This window comes from Stegodyphus dumicola, chromosome 10 (genome assembly GCF_044657685.1).
Source record: "Stegodyphus dumicola isolate Sdum_Otavi_A_Nest chromosome 10, ASM4465768v1".
NCBI classification, from domain to species: domain Eukaryota; kingdom Metazoa; phylum Arthropoda; class Arachnida; order Araneae; family Eresidae; genus Stegodyphus; species Stegodyphus dumicola.
The window spans coordinates 71,432,591-71,442,721 of record NC_140777.1 but is presented as its reverse complement, the minus strand read 5'-3'; the positions used below and the strand labels follow the sequence as shown (position 1 = coordinate 71,442,721).

Genomic DNA, 10,131 nt, shown 5'->3' with positions numbered 1-10,131 from the left:
GCTCATTCTAAAACATCGAAAATAACCAAGAAAAATCACTCTAGCGAAAACAGCAGAAATGTAAAATTACGGTTTCGTCCTGGTGCCGTCCTTATACATCTCTAAAGTTAAAATGTACAGTGTTGTTTTGAAAGATGGGTTCAGTTTTATCCAGCAGTTTGATGCACATTACAATACACGTTTGATGAATGCGATCGTTACTGAACCAAAATTCTTTAACAGGTTATTTGCTAACATAAATATTTTTAGCTGCGAAGGCTAACAAATATGTGCAAAATAAATAAAAAATGTCGTATTTTTGAACAGGAATTCTACATCATATTATTCAAAATATTTTTATTTTTTCCACATTTTTTTGTACATTTCGTATTTAACAGGTTACTTTTAATGCACATTCAAATATCAACTTGTGTAATAACGATTGAATTATTTTAATGCTTCTAAGTGCTCGAAATCACATATTAAAGTAGGAATCACAAGACTCCAGTAAGACATCTGCGTAGGGATTAAGAGAAATAATAGCAAAAAAAATGAAAGATGAAAATGAAAAGGTTTTTCTTGCGTTTTATGTATTAAAATCGTTATTTTGTACCTGAAACATCAAACTACATTTCTAGTCATCACTATTAAAATTTGTAAAGGCATAAAAACACCAGATTCTAAAAATTAAATGAAAAATTACTTAAAACAGGATTCAAATTTTTCTGCGTCATAATATGTATGCATTCCAGTTTCTTCTCCAAATGGGAATTTCAAATTTGAATGGAAGACAGGAGGGCTAAGCATACATGACCAGCATTAAGAAGATATTTAGTGATTTTCAGTGAACCGAGTAGATACATCTGAATTTTTTATTTTACCAGAATGCAATTAATATTTTACAATAGCCGCAAACGTATTTCCAAAATACGAAAAAAAATTAGGTGTTTTCAGCAACGAAAATTACAACCAAAATCTTAATGAAAAAAAAATTTAGGGATATTAAAAAAAAAAAAATCCTTCTTCTGAAATTTCTGTTACAATAGCTAACAACTTTGCGCAGCGCTTAAAATTCTTCATTTTAAGAAAAATAATTGAATATCTAATGCAATATCTGCTCACAAATCCTTTTCAGCAAAATAAAGTTTCATGAAAACATGCGAATGATAATTGTGTTAAAAACCCCATCGGAACAGATCACATGGGAGAATGTGCAAACCTTGCAGGTCGAATTACCAACTATTTTTCTTCTTGTCTCCCTCCTTGTTAACGTAATATATCAGAATAAAAAACTGTGCAAGACTGCCTGATACATTTCTTAAAATTAAAATAAAAGGTATATACAGATAATTTCCTTACTTTTCTTTAAAGTAAAATATAAATTATATTTAAATTAAAATACGCTAAAAACATTTCTTTGAAGTTTTTCAATTACTTATCCTTGCTTTTTTGTGCATCTTTCAAGAAAACATATTAAAATTTTCGAAAGGAAGCTTCATGGAGGTTATTAAACATTTGAACTTGAGTTTTTCTCGAAAATGCTTTTCATCCGCATTTCTTAAATATTTTATTTAATTGATATTTATTTTTCTCTGCTGTTCTTTTAAAAACAGCGTGTCTTTAACTGTTTGTGCCATGTTAATGTTATAAATAAAACAATATCTTTACAAACGAGTTTGAGCAAATGTTCTCACAACAATTCCTGAGTGAAGAATATGGAGAAAATTAACCAGAATTTTTTTTATTTTCTCCACTGCCGTACTCTATATTTGTAACGGGATCGATAAGTTTTTGGTTTGGGATACATAAATCTCTGTTTACGAAGCAATTTTTCAGTGAAAACCGGTTCCTGAGTTGTCAAATCATCACATGTTTCATTCTGGTTTTTTTTCACGTACGCCATGACCATACGGTTTGTGTAATATCGTTTGGAGTTGATGACTCTGGACTGGAAATCCTGTTTCTGCACACAAATGTTATACCACATGCTGGTTCTGTTCTTGAGCTCTTCAACTGCGACTGACATCTTTTCTGAACCGTATTCTTGTATTCTCTGTTCCAGCCTGCGCACAAAATACTTATATAAGATCATATCTGCGCTGTTGAACTTCAGTAGACGTTGCAAAAGCTCTGGATTCATTTTCCGTTTGTACCTGCAACACAAATTCAGAATAAAATCTCTCTCAATATGAAACTTAAATCAAAATGAATGTGTCGTTAAAAGGTAAGAATAAATAAATACAGGTCATATAATTAAGACACAATAACACGCCGAATAAATACTGATTCAGAAGTCAAACAACAAAAATCAGCGTTATATTTACAAAATTTTCACAGGACTAGTTTCAATGGTTTTACCGAACCATCATCTTCTTTAAAAAAATTTTTTTCATTTGCGGTTTTGCAGCTGAAGATGATGGTTCGGTAAAACCATTGAAACTAGTCCTGTGAAAATTTTGTAAATATAACGCTGATTTTTGTTGTTTGACTTCTGAATTAGTACAGGTCATATATTCATGTGGTACTTACTGCACGTTATGTTTAAAGAAAGTTACACATTCTTTGACAGTCAGTTATCAGATTAGATGCCATCTCTTCGTTAGTTAAAAATTTGATAACTTTGCAATGCATGCTGTTACTATGATGGGCAGGCTCACCCGATCAGCAAACATTGTGTGTAAAACCAAGTAATGAGTGTCGGATGCCCAGAAGTTGCACTATTGGAAAAAGTGTTGAAATACCCCATAGCTTTTAAATCCAGTTGTACTATTTTGTGAAGAGGTCATATTAAATTAAAGGCTTTGGAATTATTACAACCTTATAAAAACAGCTAAGAGATTTCACCTGCTTCTGTTGGCGACAGTTTTTGCCGATGGGTTTGTTGTCAAATTACTAAGCAATTTCTTCAGACAAGAACTCATTTCAGCTTGTTTGATAGGTGAGAGGAATATTATCATTGGTTGCTCTTCTCACTGTGGAAATATTCATTGGCTGAGATGCTTAACTGTTGGTTTAATTAGCTTAAAAGCAACAGGAATTTGTGAACTTCGTCACCTTTTGCTGCTTTTATTCTTCCAGCTGCCTTAGGCTTTTACCACTTTTTCGCGGTTGGCTTTCCTTCGCGTTCTATTGCGGGTATATGAGTGAGTGCTATTGCAGCATTATTACTGAAAGCAAGCACTTTTACGTGCAGATGTTGTGGTGATGGCTGCACTTATTCACACCCTCATTTAATGCGTGTTACAGTCTGTTATTTTCTTCTGGAGTTTGTTCCTTGGTTTGGCTTTTCACCCGCGCTCTCTGTATTGGAAGATGCTGTTGGCTGCTATTACGAAGGCTGAAGAAGCTGCATGCAGAGCATAAGAATACCGTTTTTCAGTGCCAGGAATATGAAGAATGATTCTGCAGTGGCAGAAATCGAATAATCACTGTGGTGCACAATCTAGCATGGCGCTACGATAAACTGTCTTTGTAAATGTAACAAGTCTTGTCATTTTTTTTTTGATTGGACAGATCACTATGACACGGCAAAGACTAGGAGCCTACTTTAGGTAAACGAAACCACTATACTTGTTTTTTTAACATCTTCACACCTAACACGCCACCCCAATTTAGTATTCCACCTTAACATAAGCTTAAAATTTATTGAACGTTTTTAATATGTTCCCTTCTGACTGAGGCATTTTTTAAAAATGCAATTGTACATTACTATTTAAAATTTTTAAAGTTTAATTTGTAAAAAGTAATGAACCTTTTGATAGGTTCTAGCTGTTTTGCAGAAACAAATACCTTTTATTCCTGGCATTCAAATGAAATACTATAACATCATCTATGCTCCAGCATAGGAGTTCCCGTAAAAGTACCAGGGATTCGTCCATCCTTTCTCTTACCATAACGAGGTCGAAAACAGAATCCAGATATTCCACGTATTCATGCACGGCAGTTGAGTTGGAAAACGCCTTACTGTCCATACCCAAGTCGAACAGCATTTGATTGAAACCAATTTTGCCACCCATTCTTTTCTCGTAAGCTTCGGGAGGCTTTTGGTGTTTTCCTGAAAAGACACACAATTCAATATAAATTTGCTAAGTAGTTAGGGCAAATATTAATACGAGAAGCATTAATTTTCCTTTGTTTTTCAGTTTATTTTCAAAACCTCTTACTAATTTTCGCAAGAAGTGATTTGGACTCTACTATTAGTCTTTAAGTATCTAAAAATGTATTATGTTAATTACAGAAACTAAAAAAAATGATTCTTTTTTCATCTAAATAAAACATTTTTCCTTTCTAAGCAAGCAAACGTGTTCATTTTTAAGCCTCAGAACTTTTTATGCTTGTAAGCATTAACAGATGCTTCATATTGAAGGATATCGTTACAGAAGATTATCTGAGAAAAGTGGTTACATCCCAAACAAATCTGCTGCACTTGCAATTTTTATTCATCTATTAGACCTCCATTTGGAATTAATTTCTGTACCACTGAAAAACCTTGAACTCCCTATCTTTTTAAAGATAAATTATGAGCACAACAGATAACTCTTCAATTATGAAAAATTACTTAGATGTCATTCGATATCAGCGATCTGTATTTAGGCTTTAAGGTTTGTTGTTTATCAATGAGCATCTGAGTTACATTTTGTACAAATGTATTTGTAAACTAAAGTGCGATGAGCCTTTAAACAAACAAAAAAAGGATAACAAAATATACGGTAGAACAGTACTATATAACTGAACTAGTTAAAACTGAAGATTATTCTGATAATGGAAAAATTCGAATATTCGAGATTTTCAAAAACGAAGAAAAAAAAAAGTTTTTTATCTGTTTGCAACGATGGATTCTTCATACTGCGTTCTTGAATAAGAAAATGTAAAGCGTATTCTTTACATGAATATTCCTGGATGATTTCTTAGATTTTTGTCCTTTTTTACATCCTATTTAGAAACCATAGGATTACTATGGTAGTCTTGGTTTAAACCATTAAATTCTAGACTAAAGAAATCTTGAATCGACCTAAAGTATACTACAAAGAGTTCGGCAATGAATTTTCACTCACATATTTCTTAATAGTTTCTCATCTTGAAGGCACAAAGCATATCGTTTGCACTTAGGGATTGCGATTAAAAATTTCAAGAAATAAGTAACGGATTTAATAAAATCTCTTCAAGATGCACAAGTCAGATATAAATTGTGCAAAACATTTACTACGCTATACATGGTAGAAAAGTACACATATGAGTAAGTATGGAGGGGACAGAAAGTCCTGGCAGTTTTTTAGATGAAATACTACAGTAAATAGAAAGAACTCATTTTAATCTATCTTACAGTATTATAGCTTTACAATTTATTACATGCCAATATTTAAAACGAAATTACTCTAATATTATGGCAGCTTTTAAGTGTCATCTTCGATCAACGCACGCCTGAAATCGATTACAGCAACTTGCATAATGTTTCTCAATATTTCTTTAATTGAATAGTGGCTGCCTCACATTGATTGCTGTTAGTTCAGGTACGAAACCTGGTTTATGTACACTGAGGAAAAAAATGGAACAGTTCTATATCTCCCGTTCTATTGGACCAATTGACGCAATTTAATTTGCGTTTTTTATGGTTTGAAACGCGGCTTAGGATATATGTTAGATTAATATAAAGCCTTATTTTAACATAGGTATTTTGACACGAAATCAGACGTTTTCTGAAAAAACACACCTATGTGTTTCATGTTTCGCTTCCATGAATCAAATTAAGCATAAATATTAAATTTTGTACTATTTGGCGAGAAACTTACTGAGAATTAAAAACATTATCTTGGAGCACTTTTTCCAGTTTTCTCCAAAAATGGCAAAATTCTTAATTTATAGTAACCTGCTTTCCTTTTCCTTTCATTGTGCACGAGTAGAAAAAAGAATTCTCCATTTGGTCTTACTATCGCTTATAACGAATATACCAAAATTCAAATCCTGCTGATATATAGATTCACGTATATCTTTGGAAATTTCGAATAAAAACTAATTTTTTTAGGTATGCCTAGAATACATTTTTTAAGATGATGGTAAAAATTTTATAATTCGAAATTTTTTTCGAAAAATGTATAAAAAGTAAAGTATACAAATTTTAAAAATAAATCAGAAACTCTCTGAGAATTTTATTTGGATTGAACCTAAATTTCGAATTGTGAAAGAAGAAATCAAGTAGGTTTAAGAAAGTAAAGATCTTAATAAATATACACTGAAGTGACAAAAGTCACGAGATACCTCCTAATATTTTATCGGTCCTCCTTTTGCCCGGCGAAGTGCAGCAACTCGACGTGGCATGGACTCAACAAGTCGTTGGAAGTCCCCTGCAGGAATATTGAGCCATGCTGCCTCTATAGACGTCTATAATTGTGAAACTGTTGACGGTGCAGGGTTTTGGGCACGAACTGACCTCTCGATGATGTCCCACAAATGTTCGATGGGATTCATGTCGGGCGATCTAGGTGGCCAGATCATTCGCTGGAATTGTCCAGAATGTTCTTCTAACCAATCGCGAACAATTGTGGCCCGGTGACATGTCGCATTGTCATCCATAAAAATCCCATCGTTGTTTGAGTACGTGAAGTCCATGAATGGCTGTAAGTGATCTCCAAGTAGCTGAAGATATTTATTTCCAGTCAATAATCGGTTCACTTGCACTAGAGGACCGAGTCCATGCCATGTAAAACAGCCCAGACCATTATGGAACCACCACCAGCTTGAACAATGCCTTGTTGACAACTTGGGTCGATGGCTTCGTGGGGTCTGCGCCACACTCGAACCCTACCATCAGCTCTTATCAACTGAAATCGTGACTCATCTGACCAAGCCACGGTTTTCCATTCGTTTAGAGACCAACCGATAAGCTCACGAGCCCACGAGAGCCGCTGCAGGCGATGTCGTGCTGTCAGTAAAGGCACTGGAGTCGGTCTTCTGCTGACATAGCCCAATTAAGACAAATTTCGCTGCACTGTCCTATCGGAGACGTCCCTCGTACGTCCCACATTGATTTCTGCGGTTATTTGACGCAGTGTTGCTTGTCTGTGGTACATTGACAACTCTATGCAGACGTTGCTGGTCTCGGTCGTTAAGTGCAGGTTTTCGGCCACTGCGCTGTCCATGGTGGGATGTTATGCCTGAAATTAGATACTCTCGGCACACTCTTGACACTGTGGATCTCGGAATGTTGAATTCCCTAACGATATCCGGAATGGAATGACCCATGCGTCTAGCTTCAACTAACATTCCGCTTTCAAAGTCTGTTAATTCTCGTCGTGCGGCCATAATCACGTCAAAGCGTCTTCACATGAATAACTTGAACACAAATGAAAGCCCTGCCAAAACACTTCCCATTTATACATTTTCTACGCGATACTACTTCCATCTGTATATTTGCATATTGCTATACCATGACTTTTGTCACTTCAGTGTATGTATAATTCAATTAAGACTGAGGAGCTAAAATTTTGAGAGCTAATTTTTTAAAACCTATTTTAAAACTACTTTTACAAAACTTAAGATTTTGTCATAGTCCGATTTTGTGTCAAAATACCTATGTTAGAACAATGTTATAAGTCTAAATTTTGTCAATTGGCCCTGTAGAATGGGAAGTATTGAACAGTCCCATTTATTTTTTGTGCAGAATGTGCTGTGTCTGAAATTACATATTTTAATTCTCCCGCGAATTTTTGAGATTTTGGAAAAGGTGTACGAATGAAGGAAAATAAATTGACTTGCTTGAATTAATTGTTTATTTATATTTTTCTAATCCTCTAATTTTTATCTTAATTTTCAGCTCACATTTTTAATACGTAAAATGTGGTGGATATCTGTTATCCTTCACATTTGTTTAAATTGTTCACTTACCAAGAGTATCAAACCTTTCTTTGTAGAATCGATGTAAACTATAGAATGAAAACAGAGATTCGTACAGTTCGACAGGCTGTCTGACTATTGTTACAAAAACAACATCGTTTGGAAAATTTCGTTTCATTTCATCGTAACTGAAGCGGCAATGGTGCGTCAAGATATTGTACCGAAGACCGAATTTCCTTGCATTCGGTACCATCGACCAGTTGAAAGGCTCCGGGTGGCCAATGTAACTTCCTTTTGCAGGCAACACAAAGGTGAGACCATTACGATAACCATATCTAGTGAAGATATTCTGTATGCTGGAACTGGCACACTTGTGTGTTTTGAGGAAGACGATGTTTTCTCGGGGTCTGCAAGAGTTTGTAAAGGTTTCAGAAGTCACTATTTCATCTTCCTCTTCAGCATTAAATACTCCGCTTAAGGAACTGAAAAAAAAAGGGTAATTAAATACAATGATTTTTTTCTGTCGCCGATATCGTGATACATAATATTAATTTATATTAAATACATGAACAACATTACCAGAGTAAGTTTTATAAAAATCATAAGATCCGTTATAAATGTGATTAGAAGATGAATTATTTAAAAAAATGTTTAGGAAATAAGTTACTAAAATACGATATGGAAAATTAAATTTTTTTTTCAATTGCATAATTTAAGAGATTTTAAGCAATGAATTTTTATAATTTTAAAGAAAAATTTTTTTTTCAAAAACTTTTAATTCATTAGATTTTAGATTGGACAACTTGTCAGGAATATGTTACTTATATTCTGCCATACTCTCATAGCTGTGTGAACTGTGATCAATCAAGTAGCTAAGGTGATCAGTATTGCGGTATCATTACGTAACTAAAATGATTGAGTCAATAGAAAAGTAATAACCAATAAAATAATTCGTTGCAAAGGTACTTCATATTTTTTCCTCTAGAAAGTGTAATTGGAATATTATAAAGCCACTTATATTTTTAATTAGCTGAAGCACCCGACATTGCCCGAGTTTTATGCAGAGTGAAAGGCTTCATTTAAGGCGATGGAGGTGGCTTTTTTCGAATTCGCAGGAAAACAGTTAATTTTCTCTTATTTTGTTTGAAGGTGGATTGTTCAGAATTTTACCAATCTGGAATAAAACTGCAGATATTATTTAGAGCAGAAAATAAAAAATATTTTTCTCATATCTTTTATTACAATGCAAATTTTATAAACGAATTTCATAATAATGGTATTATTTTGAACTCTTTTCACGCAGATTCAGTTAAAAAGTAATAAAGGGGGAAAATGGATCCTTGCTGTATGATGTCTTTCTTTTACAATTGAGAATTATGTCTTGCGAAGCTAGAGATGTTGTTGCTATTTCCCTCACAAACAACTGAGATATGAAATCTTAGATGCATCTGATGAACTGATTATTCAGTTTTCAAGTTAACTGATCGCATATCAGATGTTTTCCTTTTTTTCAATCAGGTTGATTTGTTCTTTTCCTAAATACAGCAGAACACTAAAGAGATATCTGGCTGGAAAAGTAACCCTTTGTAAGCCTTTGCCTGGATGTTGCCTCAGAAGAAAACTTTCTAATACGATAACTCACTGAAACCTCTTAGAAGAAGACGTAAGGAATATATATTGATGTCCAAAATTAAGAAAAAAATTAAGTACGAAACGGCAGATATCTCAAAATAACTGGTTATTGGAATGAAAGTTTCATATAGATGCCCAATATTATAAGACAGTCAACATTAAGATAGCAAAATAAATGAGAGGTAAAGTATTTTATCTTATGCAAATGAGAAAGAAAATATAACTGTAAGTAAATTTATAGTGTTACGCATTTGGTATTTAAATAGCTAATGTTAGTTGAATTGTAAATTAAATCATTTTATTTCCCGCGCAGTGCAGCGCGTGACGAATATTAAAAGAAAGCTAAGCCGGAAATTTGAAAATACAAGAGCGCGTGCATGTAACATTTAATAAATATCTCTTTTTGATTTCGAGAAAGTACTAGAAAATTCTCGTGCGCGATTTTAAAATCTTATAAAAAGAGGAAAACCTCTCAGTTCGTAGTAGTTACTTAGTTTGTTATTGTTTAGAAAACTGCTCTTGTTGACTGTAGCGAATTCGCGGATTAGCTTTCTCTAGCTGTTTTGAACTAAGTTCTCTTGAACGTTTGAGTAGTTAAAAGATAACTACTGTGAGATATTGTAATACTGCACGAATATTTTAGGAAATTTAAGCATTTTTGTTGTGATAATAATAAATTTTGTTGATTTT

At 33.6% G+C, this 10,131-nt stretch overlaps 1 protein-coding gene across 1 annotated transcript in view; it reads right to left on the bottom strand.

The window, feature by feature from the left end:
• Nucleotides 1–318: 318 nt before the first annotated feature.
• The window catches only part of LOC118185280 (galactosylceramide sulfotransferase-like), a 31,215-nt gene continuing 21,402 nt past the window's right edge, over nt 319–10,131 (bottom strand). The window contains exons 3-5 of the mRNA XM_035355125.2: nt 7,861–8,291; nt 3,769–4,033; nt 319–2,132 (exon numbers count right to left, since the gene is read on the bottom strand). Coding sequence (XP_035211016.2) covers nt 1,721–2,132; nt 3,769–4,033; nt 7,861–8,291 — 1,108 coding nt within the window. The 3' untranslated portion in view covers nt 319–1,720. The remainder of the gene's footprint in view (nt 2,133–3,768; nt 4,034–7,860; nt 8,292–10,131) is intronic.